This window comes from Cynocephalus volans, chromosome 10 (assembly GCF_027409185.1).
Source record: "Cynocephalus volans isolate mCynVol1 chromosome 10, mCynVol1.pri, whole genome shotgun sequence".
NCBI lineage: Eukaryota > Metazoa > Chordata > Mammalia > Dermoptera > Cynocephalidae > Cynocephalus > Cynocephalus volans.
Window position 1 is genome coordinate 113,911,361 of NC_084469.1, and position 18,400 is coordinate 113,929,760.

Genomic DNA, 18,400 nt, shown 5'->3' on the forward strand with positions numbered 1-18,400 from the left:
ATCTTTCTTTCTGCACTTGAAAGGATTGTCTGGGGTACACATAATCCTTTTTAGAATGTATAAATCTAAAGAAGGTTTGAGTTAAGCTTTTTGGGTTTGAATATGAAGAATGTTTGCTAAACGGGAAGTAAGGAACAATTTCTTGACCTCATGGTTCTAATTTAAGAAATGAAAAAATGCCCTTTAGTTACAGACTTTTTATTAACTGCTGTATTTCAAGCTTCACCCGAGAAACAGAACTGTCAGGGTGTGTATATATGCACTGTGTGTGTGAGAGTGTAAGTGTGTGTGCGTGATGAGAGAAAGAGAAAGAGAGATTGATTTATCCTAAGGAACTTGCTCACGAGATCCTGGAGGCAGGCAAGCCCAACACCTGCAGGCCAGGCCCGCGGGAAGAGCTGATGGGCGTCTGCCGGCAGAGGTCTTTTTTGCTCAGGGGAGGTCTGCCGTTGTTCTGCTGGGGCCTTCAACTGATTTGAGTCAGGCCTGCCCACATTACAGAGAGTGATCTGCTTTATTCAAAGTCCTCTTAGATTTAAATGTTAATTGCATTTTAAAAAGACACCTTTGCAGAAACATCTAGAATATTGTTTGACCAAATATATATGCACCATGGCCCAGCCAAGCTGACACTAAGATTAACTATCACAACTTCGCATGAGAAATTTTCAGCACTGGCAGAAAATTACAGACCCTATGAAGCCCACTGACTGGTGTTTTATGTGTGAGGTAGAAACCAAATTAGAAAGTGTTGGGCTGGATGAATATGAAACCTTTTGGCTCAAAATAAAAGACGGGGTGAGGGCAGTTTCTTGAGACAGTACCTCAGCACCCACACAGTTTGAATCAGTTCATCCCCCGAGCTGTGTGCATCCGACCTGGGAACTCTCCTCAAGATGTTCAGTACAGCATTATTTATAAGACCAAATAACAAACAGCAACTGGAAATAACCTGAATGTCCATCAGGAGGGGATTAACTTAATAAATTATGGTACATCTTTCAGTGAAATATCGTGTAGTTATCTTTTTTTTAAAAAAAGAGCTATATACACCAATAAAAAATTATTCATGGTAAATTGTTAAATGATTATATATATTTCATATACATGTATGTATCTGTCTATATATGATTCTTTCCTGTATACAAAGATACATATATGGGGAATTTCCATGATATGAAAATCTCCAGAAAGAGCCACAAGAAACTGCTAACAGAAATTCACTCTGGGAAAGAGAGATTTTGGTTCTCACTTCTGAACTATTTGAGATTTTTTTCCGGAAGCACACATATGTATGGCATTCATACTTTATTTAGTGGCAGAGATTTTCATTTCTACGGTAACAGCAAGTGAAATGGTGTACAGGAGTCAGCTGTGACGGGTACGGGGCAAGCCGGGGCTGGTAATATTTCTAAGTCAAGCAGAGCCACCATGTGGCAACAGGGAGGACAGGGAGACCCCAAGCCTGCAAGAACTGCCTCGATGTGGTCTGCCTGAAACAGGCTGAGGACGTTGCCAAGAGCCTGTGGGTGTCAGCTGGCCAGCTGGACACGGGCAGGAGAAGCCTGCTGCTCATTCAGAGCCCATCAGGGCCTGGCACATGGGGCTTCGATGCAGGAATAGGAGTTCCATTCTGCAGGCTTTCCTTGTATCAACTCAATCAACCCACGTGACAGCTCTAAGACTATTATTTCCCCCCTTTGCAAATGAGGAAATTGAGGCAAAAGTCAATGAATGAATCAACCAATCCAGCTACCCGTTTCTAAAATGACTCTGTGGGAAGAAAAACATGCACAACCCAGAGTTGGCTTTTATTACTTGCAGCCAAGACAGCCAACTCATGGTCCCCTCAGAGCCATGGACGAAAGCTATAGGCCAGATCATGCATGTGATTTCAGTGAGATCTTAGGTTCTCAGTGGCCCACAAGCAGACTTGCATTTCAGAACCCCTTATCTATGGGGTTTTCCAGATCTACGATTCTAGGATTCTATGATAAGTTATAATATCCACTCCTCTAGAAGATCGTAAGTTTAAACCAAAAAAGAAAAAAATGACAAACTTTTCCATCCCAGCACTGAAGTCTCCATCTCACACGTAAAGGTATCAGAGAATAAACTGCTGTACAGTCTATAGTAGGATTTTCTTGTGGCCTGACATCTGCAAATATCTCAAGTTGGATGGTTAGGGTGACCATCTGACTTCTTATCCAAATGTGCACACTTCTGTGCGTGCAAAGGGGCACTATCAATATTTGTGGCCAGTCAGTAAGCATCACCCGGGAGTGTCCCAGGCCACATTCTTACTTTAGGGAGAATGAATTTGGATCAAATCATGTCTATTTTGTGGAAAGTGGAGGCTCGCTTCTTTTTCAGTGGCCCTGGGCAGAGAGGCTGCTCGCTTACCAGCCCGTCCATCCCGGCGGTGCTCTGGCTAACCCCACCTTGTGCTTTGAACTCGCCGTTCCTTGTTTGTGCACACAACATAGCTATGTGCCTGGTCTTGAGTGTCCCACAGCTCCAACCTGCAGGGCCAACACCACAGGAACAGGGACTTTGCTCTCGCCTGGAACTCACAGGGGGCTCCCCATAAGGTCCTTCTAACTCCCTGGTGGACTCACTCTGCTGTTTACCAGTTCAAAGCACAGTGACCTGAATGGCCTATCCCCAGCGACAACCCCTTGTCCCCACACACCAACCCCCAAGCCAAACCAAACATCTTCCAACAAGTTGGGACAGACACGGGTTGAACTTTAACCAGTAGGCTCAAGGTTTGGGTGAGTTTCTACAAAAAGAGGTGGGCATGCTCCACTGCACACTTGTACAGATCTGAGTGAGAGCAGAGGGAGCAAAAATCACCCTCTCTTGACTGGGGTCCCCCGGGAGCATACCCAAGATGCTAAGGACCATGGTGCTGGGGAGGAGCCATCTGAAGTCCTCAGGTTTTTCCTTCTTGGTCAAGCAGAAGTGGGGGCCTCCTTCAGGTCATGCCATGAAGCCAGAGCGGTGGTGTTCTCAGCATTCCTGCGCACCTGGAGACGGGAATCATGCTTGTAAGTAGATCCTTGGATTTCCCCAGATGCGATTTGGTGTGTGTCTAATGTGTCTAATGGCGTGGTGCCTTCCACGATGGCAGACAGTCCTGAGCAGATGGCTCAGGTGTAGAGTCGTCGTCACACACACACCCCACCCAGTCTCTTGCATTTGGTGACCTTGGGTGAGTCAATTGACCTCAGTTTCTTGGGATCATGGGGAGGGCGAGGAGCTCGGAACAAGGAGGGTAGTGAGTGCCCCAACAGGATGAGCTGTCGTGACTCAGCATCTGGCCCCAACACAGTGGGCTGTGCTAACGTGTCACCTTGGCACCCAAACCTCTTTGGGCGCATGTGCAGTCACAGATCACTCAGCCAGCCCTGTCAAGAGCCAGCCACATCAGCTCGTCCTGGCTGCGTAGTTAATGCTCCATGACCTTGGACAAGTCCCCTCCTCTTTCTGGATCTCATATTCTTCCTGCACAAAATAGGGGCTGCCTCGATGGCTGTGAAGTGCTCTTCTAACTCAGCTGGTCCACACTGCCTTGAACTGAATTGTGTCCCCCAAAGTCCATGGACTAGCAACTTAACCCCCACTGTGACACAGTTAAGAGAGTGGGAAACCCTATGGTGGTAATTGAAAGGTGGGGCCTTGAAGATGTGATTAGACTGTGAGAACCATGCCCTAGGAAATGGATTGATAAATTGATGGTTTAATGGTTATCATGGGTGTGGTTCTGAGGGCTTTAAAAGGAGGAGTTAAGAGTTAGCTCTCTCTGCTCTTCCATCTGCCATGTGATACCCTGCATTGCTGTAGAGTCACGTCACTAGATGTGTTCCCTGGACTTTGGACTTCCCAGCCTCTAAAACTGTAAGCAATAAACTTGTGTTCTTATAAATTACCCAGTTTCAGGTATTTATGTTTTAAGTAACAGAAACAGACTCATATACACACTTTCCGTGTTTGGCAGTTGAAAGAGCGTGGGCTTTGGAGTCAGGCCCCCTGCCTGCAGGTGCCAGTATCACTGCTGGAGGTGACTGCTCGGCAAGTTGCTCACCTCCTTGAGCCTCCATTTCCTCATCTACAAAACAGGAACAGCTAGATGTTGTCTTCCAGGTCCACATAGGAAACCTGGCACACACCAGACTCCTGGTGAACCTCCCTGGTTCTTTCCAATCAACCCTTTGCTCCACACCTGAGGACAATGCCAGTCTGTCTCGAAACCACAGGCCATCTGGGCTCTGCCCTGGCTCCTGGTAGGTGAGGGCAGATGGCCTGGGGGCATGCTGGGCACCCTGCCCTGGGTGATCCAGGCCCGAGCCTCAAGAGGACTCTGGTATTTGGGAGCTGCACCAAGGCTCAGAGAGCAGGAAATCCAGGAGTTCTTCCAGGAATTAGCATGGAGATGGAAAACCAAAGCCACTGGACACCCATCTCTTAAATCCCCCACCCAGAAGGGCCTGGAGTGGGAACCTTGTTAGGTCCTTCCATTGTCCTGTCCCTAACTGTCCTTTCGGTGACCGTGCCACTCCAAGTGGGTCCCCAGGCCAGCAGCAGCAGCAGCAGTGCCTGGGGGCCTGTGAGAACTGCAGGGCCTGTGAGAACTGCAGACCCCAGACCTGCCTGTAAATGTCAAACAATACAGAAGAGCACACGCCAACATCAAAAGCCCTCCCAGCCAGACCCTCCAGCACAATTCCCAGAGGCAAGTGCCAGGCATAGTCTCCGATGTAGCCTTCTGACACTTTTTCCTCCCGCACACTGAAACACATGTCTACACATTCACAGGACTTTCCAAAGTACAAGTACTGTACTGTCCTGTCGATCTGCATCTTGGCTTTCTTCCTGTAAGTGTGGACATCATCACTGTCTCTCAGGTCCTACCCCTCTTTCATTCTCAGTGTGACTGTTAAGGCCATTAAGAGCACCAGCCCGCCACTTGGCAGCTGTGTGCCCCTTGGCATGTTTCTTAGCTTTTCGAGCCTCAACTCATCTCTGTAAAGGTGTTAATAATGGTTGGTAATGGCACGGCGCTGACAGAAGAATGGAAAGAGGTGATGTGTGGGAAGGCTCAGAACAGCACGCACACCTGGTAAGCGCTCTCTGGACATCGGCTGTTGCTGTCATTATTGTCGGCCATCGTATGGGTGTCCCTGTATTTTTTCAAGCACTACTCTGTTGGTGGGCATTAGATGGTATCCAGTTTTTAACTGTCACATGTCATACTCTTACACTGTGAACTCGGCATTGCACACTTCTGTTGGAGAGGGTAGCATTCCGCATCAAGTGCCTAAGTCAGTCTACGCTGTGGTCCTCAAACTGCTCCAGGAGAACCCAGGGTCTCTGCCGAGTTACTTCAGAGTTCCACATAATGAACAGGATATATTCTGCCCAACAGGGAAGATTTGAACTGCCTAAGGAATTCATTTCTCTATTTTAATGTCTTATTTATCAGTATTCTGCAGAATATCTTATTTGGGGGGAAAAGAGTTTGTTACTAAAAATGATTGAAAAGCACTGGTGGCTCAGGCTTGAGAGAAGAGCCAAGGAGTTTCAAAATGCTCAGAAATAATTTCAGGGATCATTTTAATTCAACATTCTCTAGCTATGTTTCAGCATGTATGGGAACCACCTCTTACTGATGGTGCACATTTGTTCCCAAGTCTGTGATCAGTGACATCATATTGGTAACTTAAGATCAGCCATAATGAGATATTTTGCACCATGGTAATTGGCAAACACTATAAATCAAAGGTTTTGTTCCCTGGGAGAGCTGGTTATTAAACATTTACCAGTACACCACGGCATATTCTAGAACATTTCAATAGGTATTTCTTGCTCTCGCGTCTGCAGGGCTTCTTAGGCTTGGCTCACTGAAGCTGGGTGTGGCTGAACTGGGTTACCAGCTGCTGGGCAGGTCCAGTCTGTTCGGCCTCATCCTCCTGCAACTCGCAGCAGCCTGAGGATTGCTCTTCTCAAAACAGAGGGCAGGGCTCAGCGGGCAAGCCAACCACGCGAACAGATTCAAAGCCCTGCTCACATCATGTAGGCTAACATCCCATTTGTCATAGCTGGTCACAAGGTGGCCAAACCCAGTGACAACAGGGTGGGGAATTGCTCCCCCCATCGAGGTCACGGTGAAGGGGTGAAGATTCGCTGGACAGTAATCAAACCTGGAGGATGAGAAGGTATCGAGGAGAGGGCATCCCTTTCTGGACTTCGCCCACGTGGATTAGGAGCAAATACATAAACTGCATGGGGCAGGGACCCCAGCCTGTGATTCAATTCCATGTCCGCTGCACTTGGGCCAATGCCTGGCCCATGGGAGGAGCTCTGCAAATGTCTGCTGAATGCTCGAACAAGAGGATATTTCATTTTTATTACTTCCTGTTAGAGACCTACCAGACTTTCCTCGCTGCACTGCAGCATCTGCCATGGAAATCCACAGCCAGCATGAGTAAATATGAGAAGGCTGCTCAGTATTCCAGTGGCGCTGCCTCTTTGCAGGCAGCCATGAGCAATGTCCTTTTGTTTGGGGACAGACACTGTGTTCCATGGAGATGTCTTCTTGTTGGTAGCCCCAGTGTGCAGCTCAGCAAAAATACCCACTAAGACAAAACTGGAACCTGAAAATACCCACTCTCCCCACACTTGCATGTCTGTGGGTCAGGGAGGCCTGATCCCCCCGGTTGGACCAGGGCCTCCTCTGTGGCTGTTAGCTGCCCGTGTTCTGTCTAAATGAAGATTGTGCAGCTGTGTTAGATGCCTGTTGTTGGTGGGGGGGATTGCATGTGACAGTGGTTTGCAAGGTTGTAGAGCCTTTAAATCTCACTTCCCCTTGATTCAGTCATGATTTATGCGAGCCCAGAGGGGATCTTTGGAGAGAGCAGACAATGGAAGACCAGCACGCTTGTTGTGATTCTGAATTAAAGCGGAAGCTGGGACAAAGGACACGAGGGAAAAAAACCTTTCTGTGGTTGCTAGCATTCCAGGCCAGTCATGCCCACTCTCACTTCTATTGTGCTCCATCATGAGCAGGACGCCCAGGTGGGACGCAGGATGTGTCTGCAGAACACTCGGGGCCAGCGGTTTACCTGAGAATGTTAAGTCATTGTTTCAGGCACTTGAATGAGCTCTGTGCGTGACTAAAGCGTCTTTGCTGGGCTGTACACAGGAGCAGGGAGCTAGAGTGTGTTCTGTGACTATGACACACGGGGATATGTTCCAGCTTCTCAGGTGCCAGCTGTTTTATCGAATCTTCTCAGCAAACCCACTATCATTTCACCCCGTTATTCTCATTCCCACAGATGAGGAGACTGAGGCTGGGGAAAGGTGGTAAATAACTCACCAATGACTCAGATGGTGAGTAGAGAGAGCTGGGTTATTTAGACCACAAATGTATCTTTCTTCTGCACAATGTTTAAAACTTAAAAAAAAAATTACTTGGCAACACTTAAACGATGGGAGACTTTACCCCCAAATCTGTATTTTTATCTTTTGGAAAATCTAAAGAGCTGGCAACAGAGGGCTCACATGCCCACCCAGCGGGGCAACAGCAGCCCCTTCAGGTGCTGCCCGTGCTCTCCAGATTGCCCCAGTCCCCCACCCCTCCCTACTGCACCCCCAGCTCAAGGGCGGGCATCCACCCCTCAGAGCAGCTTTGCTATTTACATTCCCTGCCTTAGCAACACATGCACTTAATAGTGAAGCCAGACGCAGGGATCTAACAACAAGATTTCAGGCCTCAGGTGGTCATGGGGGAAAGGGCTCGGGGGGTGTCCTCCTGCACCGACTGCAAAGAACAGAGAAAGCTGTCGAGGCACGGACAACAGCTGAGAGCAGTGGGGAGCTCTAGTTGGAGACTCTCAGGAGACCCTGGTCTTAGTTTAGACTCTACAGCTAACTTTCTGTCGATCTTGAAAAATGGCTCTATCTCTCCTTACCTTTATTTTTTTGGCTGGCTAGTGCGGGGATCCGAACCCTCGACCTTGGTGTTCGAACATCGTGCTCTGACCAACTGAGCTGAGCCGCCAGACCTGATGACTGTCTGTCCAGACTTCGGTTTTCTCATCTGTAAGGGTCCCGCACCACGGAGTGCTTATTCAGCATTTGTGTATCAGACAACTTTTAAACGTGGAAATACAATAAGCCAAGTGACCGCGTCCCTGCTTATTAAGATCTGACTGAGGGAGACAGATGGCAAAGTGCTAACAAGCGTGGTGACAAATGTGTTCACTGGGTGAGAAACACCAAGAAAGGAAATTAAAACTAACTAGCAAATGAGCAATCTACTATCTATGATCACCATTGTTTCCTAAATGAAAGGACTTTTAAAGGCCGAAGAGTAGGAAAGATATAACTTAGAATAAACATCCTGTGATTCTATAATCTTTACATTTTAATTTAAAAATCGATTCTACTTTCTACTGACCTCTGATTTACTTATTAAACATCTAAAAAGTGTATCAAGTTCAGTAAAGCACAAAACGCAACCATGCCTTAGCCATTAGACTCTTGGGGTAGGGGAAAAATTCCCAACAGAGCTATAAATCTTTTTTCCTTGTTTTCTAGAATTCTGCTAGACACGCCCTTTAACCTAACAACTCTATGCTTAGGTGTTTAGGAGAAAGAAAATAATCTAGAGAAGTGTACAGAGAAGTAATAGAAACTTCATCACAGGTTTGTTTAACATTGCAAAATGTTGGAAAAAATCCCAATATCTACCATTACCAAAGAATTGATTTTGAAAATTGTGGTGTAACTGTACAATGGAAAAATGCACCACCATTAAGAAGAATAGTATATATATTTTTTCATTGACAAAATGAGCTCACAATGTTAAATAAGAAATGCAGTTTGCAAGATAATAGAGAGTAGGATCCTTGTTCCTTAAAAAAAAAAAAAAAAAAATCCAGATCTCTCTTCATATGAGGATCTGTGCACAGAGAGAAGCCACGACAGACACACGCCAGCGGGGTGTGACCATGAGCTGCTTCTTGTTCTCCTAAAAACTATTTTGTGAAGTGTTTTTGATTAACGTACAGCCCTTACTTTAAAAATCACACTCAAAACATTTCGGAATGAACTTCGAGAAAAGGTGGCAGGGGCCACTCAGCTTTGTTTCTTGCTGCTGGGGTTTTGCATCCTCCTGGTGGGAGGGCTGGAGGGTAAGATTTCCCCGTGGCTGCAGCTGCCACCGCATCACCCAGATGGGATCAAGTGACTGGGAAGAGAGGTTTCGAGCCCTTCCCAGGAGACAGTGCCCCATGAGCTCTGCCTGCATCCCATCAGCTGCCCTCCCCAGGGTCTCTGCTGGACTTCCTGTGGCCACACTCTGTGTGACAAGGACACAGAAGTCAACACAGGGCAGCAGTGTTCCTGGTGGGGAGGAGCATCGTATCTCAGAATGATGGAAGCATGTGGCACAGGTTGAGCTGCTGAGTGGTCTGGTGGCCCCAGGGCTCCAAGTCGGGTAGGTTTCCCCTGAACTGGGTGCTGTGGGGTCTCCTGTTGCCACGTCTCTACCATCTCCATCTGAGACATGGAACGAGGCGAAGCCTCAGCCAGGGTCTCCTTCTCTCTGCCCCTCAGTGCATCCCCTCTGGACGGGCCCAGTCTCTGTGCCAGGGGGCACCCGGCAGTCTCCCATCAACATCCAGGGGAGGGACAGCATTTATGACCCCAGGCTGAGGCCGCTCAGGGTCTCCTATGCTGCGGCGTCCTGCCTGCACGTCTGGAACACCGGCTACCTCTTCCAGGTGGAATTTGACGATGCTGCCGAGGGGTCAGGTGAGCCCAAGCTGAGGTTCGAGGCTTCGCTTTTCTCCTGCTGCACCCCGGGGTGGGAGTCACAGACTCAGCGGAGAGGGGGACAGCACAGGCCATGGCTTTACTCATGCTGTTCGGGGGCTGGGAACAGAGACGCACTCGGGGGATCTGGAGGCCGTGAGTCAGTTTGCACGGGACAGGAACGTGATGCCACTTACAGATGAGGATGCCCGTGGCCGCATGCACACAGGTGTATTGGGGATGAAGCCCCTTCCCTCCTGGGCTCACATTCCAGGGGCTGGGGAGGAAGAAAGAATGAGCTGGTGACACATAAATATCTTGCACATCAGAAGAGAGAAACCGAGTGGGTGGAGGTAGGGAGGGGTGGTGGCCGAGAGTCTGGCGCGACTGACGCTGATGATTTAGGTGGAGAAAGGGAAGGAGGAAGGAAGTGAGGCCCATGGTGGGACGGGGGTGACAGGAGCCAGGTGACCTCGCCGGTGCTTCCTTGGAGTGAGAAGAGACCACTGCAGGTTGGAGTGACAGAGACCTCCCCAGATGCTGTGAGGAGGACAGACTGGGGACGGGGGGAGCAGGAAGGTGGCGAAAGAGGCCCCAGAAGTCATGGAGCCCTGATGGGGTCCCAGCACCTTGCGAAGGGCTGTGTGAAACATCTCATCGAGTCCTCACCAGTGATCCTCAGAAGTTTCGGATGGGATGGATGCTCTGTCAGGCTTGGGAAATTTCCTTTCGTCCCAATTTTATTTACAGTTTTATCAGGAATGGCCGCTAAATCCCATGGGGTTTTTTCAGTGCCTATTGATGTCATAAGCCCCATTGCTGCCGGACACGTGCTTTCCTTCTGTGAGTCTGGAATTTTGGTGTGTGCCAGGCAGAGGTGCCCATGTGAGCAGCCCCCAAACCCTGGGCACTAAGTCTTTCGTGAGCTTCCTTGGTCGACGACATCTCACACGTGTGGTCACAACTCGGTGCTGGGAAGATTAAGGAGGTCCTGCGTGACTCCACCAGAGAGGACTCGAAGCTCACGCCTGGTCTCTTCCAGACTGTGGCCATGCACATCTTCTCTGTGCTGATTGTCCTTCGTGCCCTCTCACTGTAATAAACCTGAGCCGTCAGCACGACTGTGTGCTCGGTCCTGTGACAGCATCAGGTGCTTGGTAAGGGGACAGAAGAAAGATGCACAGAGAGTTAAAGGAGCAGCGAGCCGTTTCCCTGCTGACCGGGAAGGCGCCCACTGCAGAGGCAGCGGGGCAGGAGGTGAGGCCATGCCAGGATGCTCAGCACCGCGTCTGCAAGACAGATTCTCAGTGCCGGCTGCTGGCCCTGAGCCCACTCTTCTACATTGTCGAAAGTGGGGCAGACGGCGAGCTTGCTTCCACACTTGCCTTCGCACCTGTCCCACGGGCAAGTGTGGTGGCACTGCCATCGTCCTTGGCAGCCCTCATCTGCTTCAGCTGCTGTGGGAAAGTCTGCCCAGCCCTGTGTCCTGGCTTCCTCATGACATCTGTGCTTGCACTTCCACCATGAAAGACTGCTACTCTGAGAAATTCTCCGTCACCCAACACGGGACTCCAAGGAGCAGGCACAGTGCCCACTGATGCACACCCGAGCCATGTGCACTGGCCTCCTTGCAGCCCGGGGCAGGGCTGGGCCTGCTCCTGCCTCTAACGGACTGGGTGTGGGGCAGGGCATGGACAGCCCTGTGTCCCTGCGCCAGGCCCTGTGGAGGGCGCCATTCACACCGTGGCTCAGCCTTTCCGGAAGTCTCTTTCCTCATCTCAAAGGTGAGAAGGAGCTGTGTTTCCTGAGCAGCTGACTGTGTGTCTGGTGCTGTTCACAGTCGCTCTCGGTCCATCTTCACAGTAACACACAGGAACATTTCTGGCAGAGGGCTTGCCAAGCGCAAGCGACAGGGTCCCCACCTCTGGCCAACAGGCAATGGAACGTCGTGGCAGGACAAGGCCAGCTCAGAGAAGAGAGGGGGAAGCTGGACCAGCACACCTGGGGAAGCACGGGAACCAGGCCACCTTTAGGGATCCAGGGAGCAGGGATTTATGCATCTACTTCTTTAGTTGCCAACTTTTTTTCTGCCCTTGGTAGCCTATTCCAGGTTTAATTTCCCAAGGAGCAGCTGAAATTGGCTTTTCAGGTTTTATGTAGTTTTATATTATTTTAAAATTTTTTATGCAGCAACTTCAAAAGATCGGATAAAGAATAATAGCTCCTGAATCTTTAATTGTTTGGGTTAATAGTTGTATGGCTTTACTAATAATTTTGAGAAAAACAGATATCATGAATATAGATGAGTTACTATAGAATTCATACTCCCTCTGTATAATTTTTGTATGTAGTTCTGGATCTTACTGATATCTATATAACAGATACATTTTCCTTTAAGTCATATAATATGAAAAACTTTGAGGGTTATTTTGGACCTTTTTATATTTACTGTTAAATTACATTTTACAAAATAATTCAAATTCCCAAGGTAAAGGGTCTGGTGGCTGACCCTGGGTGGACACGCAGCCCTCGGCCAGTGGAGCACTGGGCATCTGAGTTGACGTCCTCACCAAGACTACATGCTGGGAAAGTGGTGGTCCCAGGGGAGATCGCGATCCTGCAGGTATACTGGACAGACAGAAAAATGAACACCCTCTCAAAAAGCACCACTGCTCAATGCATAACAGCACAGCACAGAACAGAGACTCGCTACACAAAGTATCCGTGTCCTCATTCTATGTAAGAACAAACAGAGGCTCAGAGATGGATGATCCATCCAAGCTGTGTGACCGGAGGCATCGGCTTCCATCCAATTCCTGCAGATTCTAAAGCCCACGTGGCATTACCGCATCGGCCTAGGGGCTTCACTCCTTATAACAATCAGGTCAGACACAAATGATTCCCCGTTTTACAGATGGGAAATGGCGGAGCAAAGAGTTTCACGGCCTGAGGTCACAGAGCCACCACAATGGGATCCTCTGCTCCCCAAGGAAGGAGATTTTAGGAATGTGAACCCTCTGTGGAAAGAATCTGCACCTGACATCCACAAAGACTGGGCATGAGGCCACTTGCAGCTAAGCTCCACATGAGGGAGGGATATGAGCACACAGGGGGTGTGGAGAGCCTGGGGTGGGGGGCTCCTGGCTCATGCCCAGCTGATGCCACATCCAGTGGCAAATCCCTGTGGCAGGGCCGGTAGACAGCAGGTCTGCATGGGACACCCGCCTCCTACACAGCAGGGCAAGAGGCCGAGGCCCACGCCTTGGCCTCTTGACAGGGGCAGCGACGGTGGTGCTTTAAGGGTCCACTTGTCACTATCTCTTGTTTACCTGGTCTACGGCATGTGCACCTTAGACTCTAGATGTTTCTGTATCCCAAGGGAGCTCAGGCTCAGATTTTAGACTGGGAAGCAAGATGCTTGCACATGGTAATTATCCCCAGAATCAAAAGTCAAAGCCTCCTCTGGGTCAAGAATTTCATCCTCTTCACTGGCAAAACTTTGTACCCAAACTCCAACCTGTGAATAAAATACTAATCTTAGCCAGGGGGTGGTGGGTGGTCCAGCACAGTACTCTCGACCTTCAGCTGCACCAACATCCCTGGAGGGAGAGTGGAATCCAGGCTCCCAGCTTCTCCCAGAGATCCTAACAGGCAGGTGTGGGGTGAAGCTGGGAATCTGCATTTCCAATGGGCTCCCCAACACTGCTGGTCCACAGCACCCTGGAATCTGTCCTCCTTCCCCCTGGTGCAAGCCTTCCTGCTTTCCTTGGGAGCCCCCTGCCCCACTCGCCTCTACCCCTTCACGTGGCTCAGAGCCGGTCCCACCCACAGTGACAGGAATGGGCATGGCCGGCTGGAGCATCCCTTTTCCTGGCTGCAGTGATTGGTCCAGGGATGGGCACATGACTCAAGTCAGGCCAATGAGAGCCTGTGACTTTTTTCTTGGAAATGTTTAAGGAGGTCTCCTCCTGCAGGCCTCATGCAAGGGTCAGCTCCTTTCCTGGACAGCAGGTGAGAGTCCACCTGAGAAAGAAGCCGTACAGGGGAGCAGAGCCAGGAGGTAGAGAAACATTGAGGCCTGAGCTGATGTTGGAGCCTCTAAATTCAGCTGTGCCTGAAGCCAGCTCAACCTGGGACTAGTACATCTCTTTTTCTGCATGTCAGTTTGATTTAAGTTTCTGTCGTTTGCTTCCGAGGGTCTTACCATATGCAGACAAATAAAAAGTGATGAAGTTGAGAATGAAGGAATAGAAGGAGGGGAGCTGGAGGTTAACCAGTTTCAGCCCTTTTACTCTTTGCACAAACGTAATTCAGCTGCAGGAGGGGTCCCTGCAGCTTGGGCAAAGGGGAAGCTTGCAGCAATCTCTGGTCAGATCTCTGGTCAGTGCAGGGTGCTTTATGACTCAGACTTGTCTCCAGGGAGACTGGGCCTTTTGGAACTTTCAAAGGGGCCCCACTGAAGATTGGTCGTTCCCGGCCCATGGATAGTGGAGAGGAGCTGAGTGTCAGCAGCTGGCTTTCTGGGGTTGGGCAGGGGATGAGAACTGTGGAGTAGTGTTTGCTGCTTTGCATGGGAAAGACTCCATCCAGCACACCGAGTTCCTGCCTACTGCTGTCCCTTGCCCCTTTCCCTCTCGTCCCTGAAGCCTCTAATCTCATGTTTGCTCTCCAAATGCGGAATTCACTGTATTAATTAAAACTTCTTTAGGTTGCATGTGGCAGAAATCCAACTCCAACTGGCTTAAGTAAAGAAGAGGGATTGGCTTAGATCCTTATTGGCTCAGATCCTGAAAGTCCAGGGCACGGCTGGGTCCGGGGGTGGAATGCCACACCTGTAATCTGCTTCCCCTGAGCCGGACTCCCTCTAGGTTGGGGATTCTCACATGGAGGCAAAGGTGGCAGCTGCAGCTCCGGCTCAGCCTGGCAATGGAGCCACACCGATCAAGAGCCTCTTTGCCAGCCATTCCGGCAACAGTCCTGGCAGATCCTCAGTGGCCAGCGTGGGTCACTTGTCTGGGTTGAGCCAATGGCAGTGACTCTGGCCACCTGGAGCAAGGTGGGGACCAAGAATGCAGGAGAGCAACTGCCCAGAAGTGGAGAGGGGGCTGCAGAGCTGAACACAGCGCCCTCCTCACTGGACCCGAGCTGGCCTCGGCCACCCTCGCCTGGGTTGCTCTGAAGTCCGAGGCTCCTGCGGCCGTCTGCAGCCAGGCCTGCGGCACCCGGCCTTGTTCTGACCTCCCACTTTTGGCTTCTCCACCACCTTCCCCATCTGGTTCAAGGGACTCACCCCACCCTGCCACAGACCGAAGAATTATCTGGGTGTCTCCCCAGCCATATAAATTAGCTGGACAATCCTCTGTGGCTCAGGCCAGTCTGGTTTTACTTTACTTGTCGTCTTCCCGAAAGCCGGTGTCCATTTTCTTTCTCTCCTGCCCAGCTTCACATACGCCTGCACCCCCATCTCTATGGCTTGTTTTTCCAGGCTCTTGTCCCCCTCTTTTCAGAGGCTCTGTCCTCTCCATTCACCTCCCATGGAAATCGGGAGCCACCAGGAGCAAAGAGAATAAACACTCAGCCAAAGGACGGGCAGGACTGAAAAAAGGGAGGATAATGAGGCTCTCCCATAAATTAAAAAAAAAAAAAATCCTGGAGAGGAAGAAACGAAATGCCTCCTAAGCAAGGAAGGAAGTGAATGGAGAAGACTCAGGGTGCAGAAATAATTTTGCATGAAATATGATTATTCAGGTCTGGGCTAAGCCAACAGGTGAGGGCCAGAAACTCAAAGCGAAATGTGAGCGGGAGGCCGGGGGAAACCTCCGTCTGCGTGGACGCGCCCGTGAGTGGCTGAGCCAGTGGCAGCGGCTGTTCCCGAGGAATGTGGGCGGCAAAGGCGGAGGAAGGGAGGCCGGCAGAGGGGCCGGACCGGGGAGAAGGTGGAAGAGCAGAGGGAGGTGGAGTCACGAGGGAAGACAGTGGCCACGTCTAAATGGATGGCCACTGTCACGCCCGTGTGCGGACCACCCCACTTCGTGAAGGCAGAACGTGCCAGGTGATGGTGCATCTCGGTCTTCAAGGGTGTGGGAGGGCACAGGACAGCGGGGAGGGCACAGGACGGTGGCAAGGGCCGGGCTCCAGGATCAAGTCCCTGCTCCTCTGCCCACCGGCTGGGAGCACGAGTGGGTCAGCTCAGCCCTCTGACCCTCGGTCTCCTCCTTTCTCTGCGGCCGCAGGGTTGCTGGTGGGGTTAGGGAGGCCTGTGTGAGGTGCTTGGCACCTCCCCGGGAGAATTAAGCATCCAGGGTGCCATAGCGCCGCCCACTGGTTCCTGTGAAATAAACTAATGCAAACAAGGCTCAGGCCGGATTCTTCTCACTGTGTCCATAGGAGGGCAGGAGAAGGCCGAGCAGCAGCTGCCAGCCTGGCCAAGGCTGGCTTTCTCTGACTACAGAGGACTCAGTATGTCTTCATGACCTGGCCAACCAGGTAAAGAAGGAAAATCAGGATCTGCCAGTCTGGTGGCAGCATTGTGACTCAAGGCAGGCTCCCCGGAAGGCTACTCACATGGGGGACAGTGACAGGCAGTGGAGGGGCCACACGGGGGCCACGTGCCTGCCTGTGCCCCTTCCACTCTGAGGTGAACTTCAAGTCATGTAAATTTGTAAAGTGGGGCTCGAAATGGCCTTGTGTCCTCTAAGTGACAAATGGTAGTTGTCCCAAGCACCCAGAGACCCCGATAGGGGCTCAGCTCCTGAGAACCCGAGCACAGGAGCGCCGTTGGCGTCATGGAATCCACACCCTGGGTGTGCTGGCTCTGAACGTCGCTCCTGGAGGGAATGAATGAGTGATGCACAGACTAGTGGGATTTTAAAGTTCACAGACTTCACTTCTATTCCATCCAGGATCTCTGGTTACAGGTCAAAAAAACAGACTCCAGCAACATAAGCCAAAAGGGAGGTGCCCAGAAAAATAAGGGGCTCCCACTGGACAGGCCGGCCAGAGACAGGGCAGGAGCCATGGCAGCAAGGACTCCTCCACCATCTATACAGCACCTGCACCACCCCATGTGAGATCCAAGTCCCTTTCCACTGGCTGTGCTAGGTGAAGTGCCAGCTGCGGCTGTCCCCATGCCACAGCAGGAGGTTCCAGGACTGTGTAGCTTTACCAGTGGCACATGAGTTGGTAGTTCCAAGATGATATGCAGGGGGAGAAGGGAATTCCTTGGAAGGGAACCCTGGCACTCTCAGGGAGAGAACTGTGGCTGCACATTCCAAGGATGACCCATTGACTGAGATGAAAGAACATGACCGAAGGGCAGCACTTTTCCCTGCAAATTCATAAATGGGCTATCTGATCTCTAAAACTAATATATTATACACACAAGAGAGGACTTCAAAAGTTCAGGGAAAAATGGAATCAAAAAGTAGAAATGAAAAATGTAAACCTTATTTCTCAACATAAGCTCCACCAAGTTCAAGACACTTTTGTAAGCAATGATACCAGCCATTTAGTCCATCTCTAAAGAACTGACAGTGCTGGGAATTTTACTATGCCAATGCACTCTTTTTTACATTATTAACTGAAGAAAAATGGGTGCCCTTTAGAGATTTCTTAAGATTAGGAAATGAAAAGAAGTTAGAGGGAGCCAAAGCAGGACTGGAGGGCGGATGCCTGGTGATCTCCCATTGAAACTTGTGCAAAATTGCCCTTGTTTGATGAGAGGAAAGAGCAGGAGCACTGTCATGGTGCAGAAGGACTCTCTGGTGAAGCTTTCCTGGGTGTTTTTCTGCTAAAGCTTTGGCCAAGTTTCTCAAAACACTCCCATAATAAGCAGATGTTACCATTCTTTGTCCCAAAAAACTGTTGCTATGACCTTTGCTCTTGCCCAGTCCACTTTTGCTTTTGCTTTACTGGACCACATCCACCTCTCCGTAGCCATAGCTTTGATCGTGCTTTGTCTTCAGAATTGTGCTCGTAAAGCCACGTTTCATCTCCTGTTACCATTCTTTGAAGAAATGCTTCAGGATCTTGATCCCACTTGTTTAAAATGTCCACGGAAAGCTCTGCTCTTGTCTGCAGCTCATCTGGACACCATAGTTTTGTCACCTGTTGAGCAGAAGGTTTGCTCAACTGTAATTTTTCAGTCAGAATTGTGTAAGCTGGGTTTTTTGGTGTTTGGTTGGTTGGGAGTGTGTGTGTGTGTGTGTGTGTGTGTGTGTGTGTGTGTGTGTGTGTGTGTGTGTGTGTGTGTGTGTGTGTGGCAGCTGGCCAGTCTGAGGATCTGAACCCTTGACCTTGTTATTAGACTTGTGTCAGCTGAACCAATTGAGATGTCTATGGTGTTGGCCATTGTTTCTGCTGTTCATCATCAGTTCTCTTCAATTAGGGCACAACAAGATTAATTTTTTCCTTGCAAACTGATGTGGAAAGTCTGCCACCGTAGGCTTCATCTTCAACATCGTCTCGTCTCTTCTTAAAATGAGTCATTCATTTGTAAACGGATGATTTCTTTGAGGCATTGTTCTCATAAACTTTTCCTAAAGCACCTATAGTTTCACCATTTTTCCACCTGAGCCTCACT

General features: G+C 50.0%; 1 protein-coding gene across 1 annotated transcript in view; it reads left to right on the forward strand.

Annotated features, from left to right (window-relative positions):
* The first annotated feature begins 2,893 nt into the window (after positions 1–2,893).
* CA5A (carbonic anhydrase 5A) overlaps positions 2,894–18,400 on the forward strand; it is a 38,638-nt gene continuing 23,131 nt past the window's right edge. Inside the window, exons 1-2 of the mRNA XM_063110092.1 lie at positions 2,894–3,050; positions 9,622–9,819. Of these exons, the coding sequence (XP_062966162.1) occupies positions 2,894–3,050; positions 9,622–9,819 (355 nt within the window). The remainder of the gene's footprint in view (positions 3,051–9,621; positions 9,820–18,400) is intronic.